Source organism: Lonchura striata, chromosome 5 (genome assembly GCF_050655825.1).
Source record: "Lonchura striata isolate lonStrDom1 chromosome 5, ASM5065582v1, whole genome shotgun sequence".
Classification (NCBI taxonomy): domain Eukaryota; kingdom Metazoa; phylum Chordata; class Aves; order Passeriformes; family Estrildidae; genus Lonchura; species Lonchura striata.
In genome coordinates, this window is record NC_140707.1 from 22,659,654 (window position 1) to 22,674,481 (window position 14,828).

At 44.1% G+C, this 14,828-nt stretch overlaps 2 protein-coding genes across 3 annotated transcripts; one reads left to right on the forward strand and one right to left on the reverse strand.

The window, feature by feature from the left end:
• Positions 1-81: 81 nt before the first annotated feature.
• On the forward strand, positions 82-10,265 carry C5H11orf16 (chromosome 5 C11orf16 homolog). Of its 2 annotated transcripts, XM_085580123.1 has the most exons (7): positions 82-1,404; positions 2,601-2,805; positions 3,606-3,756; positions 4,661-4,889; positions 5,629-6,294; positions 6,720-6,907; positions 8,544-10,265. In XM_085580123.1, the coding sequence occupies exons 2-7, from the start codon at positions 2,639-2,641 to the stop codon at positions 8,688-8,690; spliced, it is 1,548 nt and encodes a 515-aa protein (XP_085436249.1). In that variant the 5' UTR covers positions 82-1,404; positions 2,601-2,638; the 3' UTR covers positions 8,691-10,265. The 2 variants fall into 2 exon arrangements, with proteins under 2 accessions (XP_085436249.1, XP_085436250.1); XM_085580124.1 differs by having other exon boundaries at positions 82-2,805.
• Positions 9,776-14,738, reverse strand: AKIP1 (A-kinase interacting protein 1). Its single transcript, XM_077784287.2, has 5 exons — positions 14,616-14,738; positions 13,972-14,049; positions 11,207-11,317; positions 10,847-10,897; positions 9,776-10,225 (listed from the first exon to the last, which is right to left on the reverse strand). The coding sequence occupies exons 1-5, from the start codon at positions 14,700-14,702 to the stop codon at positions 10,082-10,084; spliced, it is 471 nt and encodes a 156-aa protein (XP_077640413.2). The 5' UTR covers positions 14,703-14,738; the 3' UTR covers positions 9,776-10,081.
• Between the last annotated feature and the right edge of the window lie 90 nt (positions 14,739-14,828).

Consider the following 14,828-nt stretch of genomic DNA (forward strand, 5'->3'; position numbering starts at 1 on the left):
TCACTCTAATTGCCAGTGTTTCTTTTAAAATGCCTTTTTAAAGGTTCCAAGGAGTGTTGTTAGATGCCAAAAGAAAGGCTAATTTAGTTTAAAATGGAGAAAAATAGAGTAGGGTAGGAGCTCTCTGAAGCACAGTTACTGAACATGGGAAGAGCATGAAGTTTTGCGAGTGATGTTCCATCATTTTCTTATAAGTGAATATTTTAATCACATTGAAAACTTTCTGACACTGCTTAATTTCTGTTGAAAATTGGATTCTTGAACAAATGTCAGTGCTCTTACAAATTACTTGGACTGCTTACATAATGCACAGTATAAAGAGGGCTGGCAATGTTTTTGCCATCAGCATAAAAATAATCCTGCAATAGAAATATTTTGGGACTTTGAGGTTGAGGTCTGGAGTGGTCTTCCCCAACCTCCCAGTATTATGGTTTCAGTTAAGTGTTATAAAATAGAACTGTGTGAAGATGATGGAGAGAGTTTAGCTCAAAACCAATAAAGTGTCTTAACATTTACTCAGTGTAAGGGAGTAGTTGATATTAAATAGTTCTGCTGAGGGAATGAGAGCTTGTAGGCTCTCTGTGCAGCAGAATGTACAAAAAAATGGGTACAGACTCCCAAGTGAAGTACCCTTCTCCCTAACTGCACTTATCCCACCCTGTTACATTGTTTTTATAGCAGTGAATTGAAACATGCCTAAAAAGAGGCAATTAAGTATTCTAAACACCTCCTCCCCTCAAAAAAAACACAAACCAAACAAAAAAAACAACCAAAAAAGAAAAAAAAAAAAGTCAAATCTTTTTCTTTTAAGAAGGATGTGAAAATTAGGGATCTCAGCAGAGATTAACAGTTAGATTTCTGCATTATAATATGACATATTTTTGATAGGCATTTTGTAAGAGAGAGGTAGAATTCAATTAATCCTTTCCCCTTACTGTGAGAGGAGAAAGTTGTGAAGTGATTTGACTGTGGTTTGTCTCAGCTTCAGCCTTTCTTTGAACATTTCAAACATGTTTATTTGTCACACCCTGTGGTGGTAAGCTTTTTTTAAAAATTTTCCTTTATCTGAACTGTGACTCTGATGCTGGTTTTTGCCCTGCAGTCATAGGCAGAAGCCTAGAGGACACTGAGCTCTCTTAAAATTCCTTCCCTGGAGTGCAGTAGATCCATGGGGAGTTGGAAATTCAGCAAATGTGTGGCAGTCAAATTGTCCTCTCTGAGGTCACATTCTGCTGGGTTTTAACCAGTAACGTCAGGATGTCCAGTCCTGGGAGTAACAGCTGTGGCAACCTCCATAGCAACTGGGAAACACTGGCAGCAAAAGGCTCCCTGTGCCCAACAGGCAAAAGTTTGACATTTCTGCATTCAGACTAAATCCAAATGGTGTATTGTTACCAATAGCAGGTAAGTCTGAAATACTGTGCCAAAGTACTTGGAGTTACCCAGAAAAAGCAGCATAATTGCCTTTGTCAATGCACTGTTGTGTGTAGAAACAGGGGTCCCTACTCTGAGCTGAACGGTGCTAAAATGTGCTTTAATGTAGAAGTGGTTGGTACTTGCCTTTCTTTGCAAAGTATTACTGATTCCATCTTGTTTTGGTTTAGAACAGGAGTTTGTGCAGTCGTGAAATAAATGGATATATTGTGCTGATTTTCTGACTTAAATATTGATTTTGCAGCAGTTAATCCATTCTTCTTGTTGGGTTTGCTGTGCTAGTTTTCTGAAATTATCTATCTATTTGGGAGTCTCCATAAACAAGACTTCCAGATCATATTTCTTAGATAAGAGACAAAATATCATCTAAACATGAGTGCTTAAACTGCATTTTGTAAAATAAATTAAGCACTTACATTTTATAGGTTGTTGAATTTCCATGCAAATGTTATCATAAGTGTTTCTAAGCACTATTTAAAAAGAAAAAAATTAATGGAAGCTTGTCTACTACGTCTTCCGAAATTACCAGAGATAGCATCACATCATTGATCTTACTGTGACAGCCTCTGAATAGTTCTCACTTGTCACATCTGAGCATCTCATTCTTTCTTGTTGCAAGCCATAATCCTACTGTTAATAAAACATGACAGGACAGCTGAAAGATCAAAATATTTCCTCTTAATGCATCATTATAAATAAATAACAGGGAAATGTAATCTAACATGAAGTTCAAAACCTGTCACGTTTACTCAGCTTGTCAACTTCAGCTGTAATTTCTGTCTCAGCTTGTAAAACAGGGAAGGTTTGGCTGGGTCTGTGTACAAGAAAGCATTAGAGGAAGAATATGTGTATAAGAAAAGAGAGCTGGGTGTTACAGAGGGAAACAAACGGAGGGAGGTGAAAGTTATTATTTTCCTGGGATTTTCACAGCATTTTTAGTTTCCTTGAGTGTTTCTGCCCTTTTTCCAGGTTAGGATTTGGGTGAGTGAAGGTCACTGAAGTCAGACATGAGGACTCATCTGGCCAAGTGCCAGTCTGAATATATTGAATTCAGTGTTTTTAAACAAAAAAAAGCAATTAGTCAAAATTGCTGGCTTCTTGAGGTACACTGGACAGCACTTGCTTGTGTTAGCAATGCCAGTACATTGTCTCTTTTCTTTCAACAGGCCACGACCGAGTCCTGCAGGCAGCAGCTTTTCCAAGTATGGCTCATTTGGAAGGGTCTCTGCCCAGGGGTCGCAGGTATTGCAGTGTGAGGCCAGCTTTGGACAAGTTTTCATGTTCCACTGTCATATCCACAGTTAATCCCTGCTGCAGGAGCTCTTTTGTTGTGTACCCTGCCTGGATTGCTGAGCACCTCACCCCACAGAGGTAAAATCCAGTTCCTGTTTAAGTCTTTGATTTGTTTTTTGTTTATCTAAAAGGATAAACTAGGCTGGTATGTCAGATTAATAAATTAGCAGCTTGAACATCATTTGAGCTTTCTCACCCCTGCACTGGCAGTTTTTTAGATGTATTAACTGAAGTTATTTGCTACCTTGGCGATTATGAAGAGCAAAGCCTGAGTAAGCCTCCTATCAAAGAAACATTCCTTTAGTATTATTAGAATAAATAAAAGCATCTTGCATTAATAGTCATCTTCCATGAAATGTAGCTAATGCTTTTTGACAGGGGATTATTTTCCCAGTTTTGAACTAGAAGCTGTCATCAGCCAGCAGCTCTTTTGTTTACTTCTCTGCTTTGCTGTTCCCTGAATGCTGCAGTGTAAACCATCAGCTCCAGCACTCTGGAGTGCACCTACGCTGTGCTCTGTGCTGCAGATGCATCTTTCCTCCTCAGCTGAAGGGTTGCATTGTCTTGCCAGGTGAACAGCAAAGGGGCTGGTGCAAATAATGCTGGCCCAGGAATCCAGCATGCTCCTGGCTCACTTCCTGTAAACCCCAAGGCAAAGAGATCTGAGTAAAAGCAGGCACTGATGTGTTTTTCCCAAGATCAAAGAATTATCCCAGAACAAGTCAAGTTTTCTGTTTCTTCCCACACTTATTTGGCCTGCGGGAGTGCTACAAAATGAGGTGGAGTGTTCCAGTTCTTATACCTTACCAGATTTTTTTTTTTTTCATGACCTACAGAATCTATTTCTTTCAGGGCTGACCCATTTTCTTTTCTTCAAGATGCCAGTGGATCAGCCACTGCCTCCCCTCCCCTGGCCCAGCATGGAAGAGCCTGGGAGAATCAGGGGGCACAGACAGCAACGTGCCTGTGCTGGCTAGAGCGGAACAAGATGGATTTTATTACCATGGTACAGTAAAAGAGGAGATAGAGGTGAGTGATGGTTGCTGAGTGGTAGCTGGGGGCATGTGTAACAGGGAGCAGTCCTCACACACCACCTGAGCTCAGTTTAGTAGTTTTTGGTTCTTCAGTGTAGCAGTTTTTGGTTCAGCTGATGAGATTAGAGAACAGATCACCAGGACAGCAGGTGCTTGAGCAGCCTTGTGCTGGTGCTGGGCACCGAGCCAGGCTCAGGCAGCCCGAGTGCTGCTGCCAGCAGTGTAGGGGCTGCTGTTGTGTGTAGACAGAGAACCATCAATAGCACAGGAAAAGGGTTTGTGTTTTATGTACACATGTCCAGCTTGAGTCAGCCACAGACCAGGCTCAGGGTCTTTCCAGAAAGGGTAGTGAAAGCTTTAATTCTTTGGTTTGTTAGCACTTCAAACTTAACACAAAAAAGGAACCTGTTATTTCTCGAGAACAGGGAAGTACCTCATCTCATTGTTGATGGAAAGCCTCTTGACAGGCCTTAATATAAAAGAAAATAAAAATTCCCAACAACCCCCCAAGAAGCAGAGCTAGTGTTGTATGTAATGAGGAAGGACTTGGGCATGAGTGATGAACAGGTCTGAATGGCTTCAGTGTCCCTTGTACCTTGGCACACACAGCATGGCTTGTGAAATACACTTGTCTATATGTTTATCTCTTGGGAAAGAAAATACAGATCCTAGTGGCAGTGAATCTGAACATATGCTTCACTCATCTTGCTTTCAGCTGAGCCTCATGGAGGTTTTTTGGGCTGTCTCAATGCTGAACTAACACCACAGACCCTAGCTGCTGTTCAGGCTTGTTTTGCCCTAGTCATAAAGGCACAGAGTGGTCTCCTAGCAAAAGTTGTATTACCTGGCACATTATTGATTGTTTTTCAGTGGAATTGTTATTTTGTTCCTGGTGACAGAGTGAAAGAGGCATGTTCCTGGTAGAGTTTGCCAAACCGCTTGTGTCACGTGGAAAGCATCCAGTGTGTGTGCAAAAAACAGCAAAGGATGACATCCTGGAATATGTGAATGGGATGAAGCACTCCTTGCTCCCTGGAGACAGAGTGCTGGCACCCTGGGAGCCAGATAGGGCCAGGTATGGCCCAGGAACTGTCCTCAGAGGCATTGAGACAAGGGATCCCTTACGAGGTAAGAAAAGGTGTTGCTGTCTTGCTCCTCTGGAATGCCAGTGAGGATAAACTAACATCTACATCAGGATGCTGCTGCCAGAGAAATTACAGAGGACAGACTACAGCTTAGTGTTGCTCCAAGCTTGCAGGAACTGATGGATATCTGTGTGTAACCTAACCAGTGTGACCCTAAGGAAGTTGTGACCCATAAAAATGTCATCATCTTTGTCCATGGGTGTAGCTGGGATGAGGCTGTGGCTGCCATGTGCAGGACTGTGGCCTTTTCCTGACAGATACAAGTGAGACAACTTCCAGGAAGCATTCATCTGAGCTTAAATGCTCACATTTGTACCAAATGGTCCATCTGGGGGTGATTTTATCACCCACACGTAGGAGATTTCAACAGCTCATTCATTTTTCCTGTGTCTGACAGTCAAGCTCCACTGACTTACCAAAACACTATTCTCAGAGCAGTACTGCTAAATTTGCCAGCAACAACAAAAATTATTGTCATAGTTTTCTTGTTCATCTGATGACAAATTGGGTGAAAAGATGCTGCCAGGCCTGTTGTTTTAGTGCTGGTGTCCAGGCTGCCCACTCACCTCTGTGACACTGTGGTGAGATGTTAGAGGGGGGCAAGAGCTGACCCTGCCTCTTGACAGGAGTAGAAAGTGCATAAAGCTGTAAAGCCTGATCTGTCTGTGTGCACTGCCCAGGCAGGCCAGCTGCTTAAGGCTTCTTGCTTTTTCTCTTAACAGCCTCAGAAGATGAAGAAGTTACTGTCCAGTTCTGGAATGACAAGAAAGTGAAACTCCCCTGTGGTGTGGCTCTGTGGATCCCTCCTAGCCTGTGGGAGAGGATTGTGGAGATGATCCATATGCCCTTCACCAGCAGAGTGAAGCCCAGACCAAGCCAGGACTCTAACTCTTGTATTCTTCCCTGCAGTCCTAAGGCAGCCCTGATTCCTGTTTGTGCTCTGTCCAGCCTTGCCAAGCAGCACTTGCTCTCCTCTCCCTGCTGGCCACGTTTCCACCACCTCTGTGCTGGTGGGATCTGCTGTTCAGCAGCCTGGGGAAGGTGCATCTGCTGCTGCCACCCCTGTGCTGGTGCCTGGTGGCCTCTTCCCTCCAGGGCTCTGGTCTTTCAGGACAAAGCTGAAGAGGCAGCATCCAGCAGTGAGCTCTCTCCAGGCCTTCTAGAACTGAAAGGCACAAAACAAGGAGAAGCTGCAGCTGTGGCAACATCTTCTCCCTCTTCTGATGCAGAGAGGGACCTGAAGCTATCCCCCACTAAGAGTACTGTGGGGGACAGTGCTGTTAACACAGGCTCCAGCTGTCTTGAAAAGCCCAGGCTAAAGAATTCTGCAAGACCTGAGGGGAAGTACTGGAAAAGAAGCCACCACAAGTCCTATTCCAGTAATTCAGGTACCTTCAAACAACCCCACAGAGAAGCACCTGTCAGAGGGAACAAAACCAGAAGTCTTCTGGGCAGGGCAGTCACTTTGCCTGCAGGTTATTGGTATTAATACTGTAAATTTGCATATCAGACTCTGATGCAATTCTTCCCCCTCCCCAGTGTTTCTGCTGCCTCATCTGGCTCTTCTTTTGGCCACTCATCCCATGGAAAACTACCGGAACAATTAATTTCATTTGGAAGCACAGACATTTCTCTGTTTCCTGTCATTTTCCTAAGCCTTTTCCTAAGCCTTTTAACCTGCATAGCTCATCTATTCAGTATAACCTGAAAGTATTCCTTTCAGGCTTAAAGTGCATTTTCCTCTCTTCTGAAATGAATGTTTCTTCATTTCAGTTCTGGTTTCACTCTTACATACAATTCTACTCCTTCCCAGGACCTGGAACTTGTAGCAGCACATGTACAAAGGGCCAGCTGGAATCCAAAGCCATCTCCAGTGTGGACATGTCCAGCGTGGCCCCAGCTCAGCAGAGTGCAATGTTTGAAACCATCAGGCAGACTCCCAGAGGGCAACTCACACTGAAAGAAATCCTTAGAGACCAAGATTTCAAGCCATCATTGAGGGTAAGATAATCTATATTAATTCTGTAGTTATGGAAGCAGGAGGTTTGTTTGAATGGAAAAAATTTCCTTGTAAATGGATACCTGGCAAGAAAAATTACATTGTTTGTAACTGCTTTCTGAGGCCACCCACCAGTTTTGTGATAGGTAAGAAAGTTCTCCACTAATAAAACCAAAACAAAAATCCCCAAGCTTTAAGGAAGGGCTGAAGCTACTTGGTAAAATGGAGACAATTGTCAGTAGCCACATTAGCATTCAATAATGCAGATTGCAATTTGGAAACCTGCCAAATGCCCATTGACATCTACCCAAAGAAGTTCTATGTTAAATCCATGGAAAGGTGCTGAGCTCTGCCTATCAAATTGTGATAGTCACAATTTCTGTCCCCGAGAGATAAAAGCAGATTTTTTAGTAAACAGTCTTTGCTGAGTTTCTTCTCTTCCTCAGTAGAGGCAAGCAGTTTAAACAGCAGATTCCTGCTGTGAAGCTAGGGGATACAGAGTAAGCAAACTGTGTCACAGCTAGGAACAACACCACTACCCTGGTTTTTAGGCCTGGTTTCCCTCACGCTTTAGAAAAACTTGAAAAAAAAATCAGAACCTGAATGCTAAAAAAAGCAAATACAGAAATGAGGAAGAAAAAACTTACAGGAAGAAAGGGAAGATGAAAGAGAATATAAGGATGAACAGTGCTCTGCAGAAGAGTATCAGGGTAGAATTAATACATTACATTCATGAAATGAAATGTTAGCTTCTCTGTACCTTCATGCTCTTGCTACTGTGAGCTGACTTGAAGGTAAAACTTGAAATGTACAAAACTTGCATGTTTAGAGATTAATCCATTTATAACATGTCTTGGTGAACAGAGAATATACAGGAATATAGCTTGTATTCTTACAATTGTACTCATTCATTTTAAGCAGATGCCAACTTACCAACTGTATGGTTCCTACTTTCTATTTCTGTTCTACTTTATTGTTCAAATAATCTTAGTTATATAACTACACACCTTTGTAATTGATTTCCTAGGAATTTTCAGGCCAGTATGGAGCTCCAGGCAGGCATGCTCTACGTTAGCAGTGTCAGAGCTGTGCACTGAAGTGACATGAGTTGCCTTTTGGTAAAACAAATAAGAAAACAGAATTGTTTCATTCCAGCCCCAAAGCAGTAGCATGAAAAACCGTAGTGGATGCAATGTGGTAATAGAGGGTATAATGGCAGAGTTTTATTCCTGTAAAATAGCCCTTGGTGATTTTAAACCCAGAAGATCCATTGCTACCCAGAGATAGCTGAAGCAGTTTTATCACATGATGCAGGCTGCATCAGAAATGGCTTGCAGCAAACAAGTGGAGTTAGAGGACAGGCTTCCCAGAGGTACTCTCTGGGGGGTTGATGTCCCCTCACTGCAGTCAACAAAATCCTCCTGACTTCTGAAGTAGAAAAGTTTTTAATTAAAGCCTAGCAGCTTCTGAAAATCTTTTGCTCTTGCTATCCAATTGTGTGTTTCAGCAGTAAAGTTTCTGCTAGCACAGAAAATAGACCAGTATTAAAACTATGTGAGGCAGAGGTGCAGCAGTTAACAAAGACATTGATGCTTTTTTTAGACCAGACTTCTGAGGGATTTGTTTTCTGTCCTCCAGGAAGAAGACTTTGCAGCATCAGAAGAACAAAGATACAAAGCAGCATCAGATGATAAATGTAAAGTGACTTGTGTTCGAGATGACAAGCCTGATGTTACAGACCCTGTCAGAGCTCACTTGCAGCAAAGCAGAGACATGATCAACTAGAATCCAGTACATGTACAACTGATCAAGTTCAGGGGCTGAAATTTCAGGTAAACTGCTTCTACTCTATCAGTGTTGTACTTTTTAAACAAATCAAGTTCTGCTTTAGGTACTGTCTCAGTAGAGTATCTTTATGGATGACTGTATAATTTTAATAAGTGAGAAACTCTACTTTCACCCACATTAAACTTGAGCATCCTCATTCTTTATTCCAAAGTGCTACAATAAATTCCTAACTATGTGGACTTGACTTTACAATTCTGAAGAGATCAGATGTGCAGTAGGAGCACTAAAAGCCTGAAAAGATGCACAGCAAGAGTCAAATAAACCTCCCATTTGTCTACAGTTCTCTGGAGTGAGCCACAGAAATTCAGCAAAGCAATTTCTGTTTGTAGAAAGCCAGGAGGAAACAATACAAGCTGACAGCTGATTTTTTTGGGGGACTAAAGCACAAGCAAAAGTAGCCAGAGGCTAAAGGACCTGCTACTGTAGATGCAAACAACAAAATTATTAGCATTCAAGCCACTGATTTTTATATTCTGATGAAAATGAACAGAAACCTTAATACTATCACCTACAAAAAGATGACAGATGTATTTAGATCACATCACTATTTCTAAATATGGAATCTGGTCCTTTGGCAAAGTTAAGCATCCAGGGAGTTAGCGGGACTGCTCATGTTTAAAGCATATGAACTTGGCCATAGCTGCAGTGTGCAGTTGCTCAGCAGTAAATTGGATAATTTAGGGTACCCCACAGCCCCCAAAAAAGGGGTTTAGCATGGTCTGCAAAGAGCCAGAACCTGAATCAATAGTTCATGTGCCTAGACTGAACACCTGGCATATTTCAGCATGTTTCTGAGTTGGGGTTCTAGGTAATGAATTTCATTTGCATTTCATTTCTTTACTAGACTAGCAAAAGTACCAACAAGAGAGTGGCTTGTGAGCCAGCTGCTCTAAAATCAGTGCCAGCCTACAGAAGCTAATGTACACCCAATATTCACACCACATGGACCATGCTCTCTGTTGTCTACACTGTGACGTGGGGTTCTCTCTGAGGATCATACCAAAGAAGCTGTCATCACAAAGGCTTGATCATATATTTTATTCCACTGATTGTATCTTTAATTGCTTAGAGCAGAAGAATCTAGAATTACACAGTCACATAATTGGATTTAAAAGGCACACAATGTACAAATATATATAAAAATCAATGTACAAAGTGGGCTGCATATAATTGCATTAACTAGAAAACAAATATACAGGCTATAAAAATGGAGTCCCAAAGAGGAAGCTACTATTAAAGTGCTAACAAGAAAAGATATTTATAGCTCATTACACACATTAAAAAGAGCCTCATGTTTTATTCCTGCTATTGCCAGGAAACAAGAAACATCACAGAACAAAAGTTAAATCAACACTTTGTCCTGCACTGACATCTACTACGTGGGTGTGTTCCACCATGTCTTCTGAGATTGCCGTGACGGAATAGATACCAGGAGAAACTTCAATGTAGAAATCTTTGGAAGGTCTTCTGGGCTTTAAGGGAAAAAAAGGAAAAAAAAAAAAAAGAAGAAAAGCTATGTTATTGGTTACTTATCTTAGCTTTCCCCAAAAAAAAGTGTTTGGGTGAAAAATTACATTTCAGCTGCTATATAAATATAATAAGACTTTTCTAAATATATGGAAGGCAGTGCAAACAAAACTGTAAAATGTTTCTGTCAGTACAAAAATTAGCAAGTGCCGTACTCAAAGCATTTTTAGCTAATGTTTCAATCAGTGGAAGTAATCACTGTGCTGTAATTTATGCTGTTTCTCATCTTTTGTGGCGTAAAAGTTCCTGAAATTGTTTTGCTGAGGTGTTAGGCCTTGAAAAATAAAATCAGTTTTCTTCTCCTTGAGGAACAGGAGTCTTCAGAGAGCCTGTGGAAAGGCCAAGGGCAAGAATGCCACAATCTGGTTTCTGACTAATTGTGCAAGTCTCTGTATGCCCATTTGACTGCCTATACATATATTCTGATTTTGAATGCACCATTGGTAAATCTTCTGTGCCATCAAGGTCTCCAGATCTGTCACAGTTTGTAACCAGCTTGATTCAAAATGATAAAAGAAATGCTAGCAAATACTTCCACTTAAAACCAAAGTATTCTGTACACTTACCCTTTGCTGGCAAGCTTGAGCTTGCCTGGCTTCTACAGGACCTTCAGTCCCCTGGAAAGAAAAAGAGAATGATTTTCTAATGATCCAGCACACAAAGCAAATCTAGGCCAAGAGAAGGGAAGCTTTTAGGTGCATGAAGTTTTTCCCTTCACAAAGGATGGATAGGACACTGATCGGTGCCACAAGAAGTGACTCTGCCTTCCCCCAACCCAGCACAGGCTTGGATCACTCCAGGTGTTCTTACGTCATAAGGTCAACCTACATACATGAGTGTGAGTGCCACAGACATCAGGTGGATAACAAGTGCCCCAAAGCAAGGGAAGGAGCAACCTTTCATCACAACCAGAAGTACCTACTTACCTCTTCTTCTATGGAATCCATCTTTCTTTCTACTGACTTGCCATGGTATTTGCACAAGTGTTTGATTTCATTCTCTTTGCACTTGTTGGCTGCCATAGACCCATAGCACTTCTGGACAGCAACAGAAACAGAAAATGTCATGTAGGAGATACCAAACCATACTTGCAGCCGCTGCAGATTTAAAATTGAAAGTATAACTACACAAACAGTGATGCTGTGCACTAACTGGCTGGTTTGTTCTCTGTGAGGGTGAGAACAATGCCTGTATCTCCAAAGGCCACCTGCCTTCTGCTACAGGACTCCCTCATAGGCCTGATTTTAGATGCCTGTTTTCTGACACAATAGGTAGGGCAGGGACTCTGATCCCTCAGAAGTGAATTCATGAAAATGTCAGAAGGAATACTCTGGAAATGCCTGCCTGATCAGGCTGGTCAAGAAAAGCCCTGGTGGAAGAAGGCATAGTTTATGGGTCCTTAAGAGGACATGTATGCAAGCCAGGTGCTCTGCAACCCAGTCAGTGAAGATGGGTTCTGCAGGACATGTGCAGCAGCAGTGCTCTAAAAGCAGAATCTGTTAATACTGAAAAATGAGTCAGTAAAGAAGCTGAAGTGTCTTCAAGGCTGGTACTATTTTCACAGCAGTTTTGACAAGTGTATTTAAGCACACAGCAGCCTTCTTCTGGTTCCACTGCAGATGTACTGGCATTTTCCCCACTGCAAATTAAACTCTGGAGTACAGTTCTGCTGCCATCTGTTGTCACCACAGAGCTCCTACCAAGGTTACCTTGTTGATCACAGGGACCAAAAAGATCCAAAATATCTCTTATTTCACTGATGTTTTACAAAAACAAGGCAAATAGCAATTCTTACTTCCAAATCTACTGCTGTGCTTTATTCCTTGAGTTTATGCACAAATCAACAGCTCTGGTTGCTTGTATTGCAGTATTTGTGAAACTACAAATAGATGCTGACCTGGTGCATAATGCTTCACAGAGCATCTCTTTTGCATGATGGTACAGAGCAAAGAAATGAAATCCAACTTTTGGTGAGAAATGGGTAAATTTTAATCCCTAAGTAACCCTTAACATCTCATCTTAAACTACAAGTTTGTTTGCATTCAAGTGCCTAAATGGTTGTGTTCAGCTGTGGATTTTTATTTGCACTTTGTAAAACTTAGCCATGAACTTGTGGGTCTGAAATTTCCCCCCTTTTATGATTATTTTTTTCTACAGAAATGACTGAAGCAGTACTGTCTTGGCTGATGCATAAATGTGGAAGTCATCCATTGCTTGTTCCAACTTTAATACTCTTAACAGGGCACAAGATAGACCCAAAGAATAATTTAGGTTGGAAGGCACCCTTAGGATCATAGAGTCCAACTGTAAACCGAGCACTGCCAAGTCACTGGTAAGGATGGGCCTCACTACACTTTGTAAAACTCTATTCTGCCCCAGTTGTTTTAGAATTAACTGGTGACTTCAGTGCAGTAGCTGGGCTGCAGGGCTGTGCTCACAAGGCTGGCTCCCAATCAGCCCACCCAGCAGAGCAATGACACCTGCCAGCCAGAGCCAGTGCAAGAGCAGTGGAGCTGTGCACCTGTATACCAAACCTCTCAATTTCAGCTCATCACACACAAAAGCTGAGCCCACTCTCCTTACCCAGTAGCAACATCCCAAATCCAGTTTGGCCTGGTTTTGTCTGGGATAGGGCCAGTTTTCCTCCTAGTAGTTGGCAGAGTGCTGTGTTTTGGATTTAGTAGGAGCACAGTGTCGATAACAAACCGATGTTTTGGTTATTGCTCAGTAGTGCTCACCCTAAGCCAAGGACTGTTCTCATGCTCTGCCAGTGGGGAGGTGCAGAAAGTGCCAGGAGGGAGCAGGGCTGTGACAGCTGACCCAAACTAGCCAAAAGGAAATTCCATCCCATAGAATGCAATGTATATAAACAGGGAGAGTTGTCTGCGGACTGCCTGGGCAATGATCAGTGAGTGGCGAGCAACTGTATTGTGCATTACTTGTTCTTCTCGGGTTTTATTTCTCTGTCCTCTTTTCATCACAATTATTACTGTTATTACCGTTGGTATTATCATATTTTTCTTTGTTTCAATCAATAAACTGTTCTTATCTCAACCCACGAGTTTCCTTTTCTCCAGATTCTCTTCCCCATCCTGCCAGGGGAGGTGGGCAGGGAGGGAGTGAGCTGTATGGTACTTAGTTAAATCACAACAGCAACACTAAATTCAAAACAAACACAGGACACAAGGAATCTCTTCACTCGAGAGTCAAACTCTCCCTTATTTCCAGCACCCAGAACTGGATATCAGCCAGCACGAGAGGCTCACGTTCTCCTGATAACAACAAAAGGTTACTATGTCATAAGGCCATTTCCCAGCAGAGATACTTAGGAGCACTGGAAACATTCCTTACCTTGTGACACTATGTATTTTGTGATGCCACCTAACATTTCTGCCCCTCTAGCCACACTGTGTTTCCACCATGAAATGGAGAAACCTTCTGCTAAAATCTGCACCGAGCTACTGGTGCTGTCTATAGAAAAGGCGGATAGTGGTGTTTATCAGCAGCTCAGCCGGTCAGGACAACACGGGTGAGATGCACCCTGCCACATGATGCTGAATGCCCCAAATGTCCTCATCTCGGCCGGCACCCCAGGCTCACTGGCTGGACCCTTGCCATACAACGAGCAAACCTTGAAGCCTCTATTTTGCAGTAGAAGTGGTGAGGCCTCTGGCAGGCACATTCCTCTCACCTCGCATTCCTCTGAGACTCCTCTCATCAAATTCACAATCGAAGCGAACGCTGCATTGAGGCGTTCCCGGTCTCGGTCCTGCAAAGAGAGACATTCCTTGTCACTCGGAGCCCGAGGGTGGCGGGGCACCGAGCCGCGGAGCCCTGGGCGCCGTCTCGGGGGCACCGGGCGGGGCGAGTAGCTGAGCCCCGCACGGAGCGCTGTCTCCGCGCATCCCCATCGCTATCTGTATCTGTGTGTGCGGGTCCGGGCGGGTGCGCGGCCCGCACGGAGCGGTGTCTCCGCGCATCCCCATCGCTATCTGTATCTGTGTGTGCGGGTCCGGGCGGGTGCGCGGCCCGCACGGAGCGGTGTCTCCGCGCATCCCCATCGCTATCTGTATCTGTGTGTGCGGGTCCGGGCGGGTGCGCGGCCCGCACGGAGCGGTGTCTCCGCGCATCCCCATCGCTATCTGTATCTGTGTGTGCGGGTCCGCGGGTGCGCGGCCCGCACGGAGCGGTGTCTCCGCGCATCCCCATCGCTATCTGTATCTGTGTGTGCGGGTCCGGGCGGGCCCGCGGCCCGCACGGAGCGGTGTCTCCGCGCATCCCCATCGCTATCTGTATCTGTGTGTGCGGGTCCGCGGGTGCGCGCACGGCACTGACCGGGGCCGCGCCCGCCGCGCGCCGCCGCGCCCGCTCCAGCACGTCGCGCGCCATGCCCGCCGTGCGCCCCGCGCGCGCCGCCGCCATCCCGCCCCTGCCGCCGCCGCCGCACTGCGCACGCGCCGCCGCCCAGCCCCGCCCCGCTGGGGGGCGCCACCGCCCCGGCCCCGCCCTCAGCCCGGCCCGGCCGGGGGCACCGGGCGGCTCCCGCCG

What these genes read in the sequence shown, in the direction of transcription:
- C5H11orf16 (XM_085580124.1), top strand. Translation starts at nt 2,639, where the DNA reads ATGGCTCATTTGGAAGGGTCTCTGCCCAGGGGTCGCAGGTATTGCAGT. An exon ending in GACAAGGGATCCCTTACGAG is followed by an intron (nt 4,890 to 5,628) that starts GTAAGAAAAGGT and finishes TTCTCTTAACAG; the next exon opens with CCTCAGAAGATGAAGAAGTT. An exon ending in ATTTCAAGCCATCATTGAGG is followed by an intron (nt 6,908 to 8,543) that starts GTAAGATAATCT and finishes TCTGTCCTCCAG; the next exon opens with GAAGAAGACTTTGCAGCATC.
- AKIP1 (XM_077784287.2), bottom strand. Translation starts at nt 14,702, where the DNA reads ATGGCGGCGGCGCGCGCGGGGCGCACGGCGGGCATGGCGCGCGACGTG. An exon ending in GAGTCTCAGAGGAATGCGAG is followed by an intron (nt 11,318 to 13,971) that starts GTGAGAGGAATG and finishes GTTGCTGTCCAG; the next exon opens with AAGTGCTATGGGTCTATGGC. An exon ending in CTCAAGCTTGCCAGCAAAGG is followed by an intron (nt 10,226 to 10,846) that starts GTAAGTGTACAG and finishes TTTCCCTTAAAG; the next exon opens with CCCAGAAGACCTTCCAAAGA.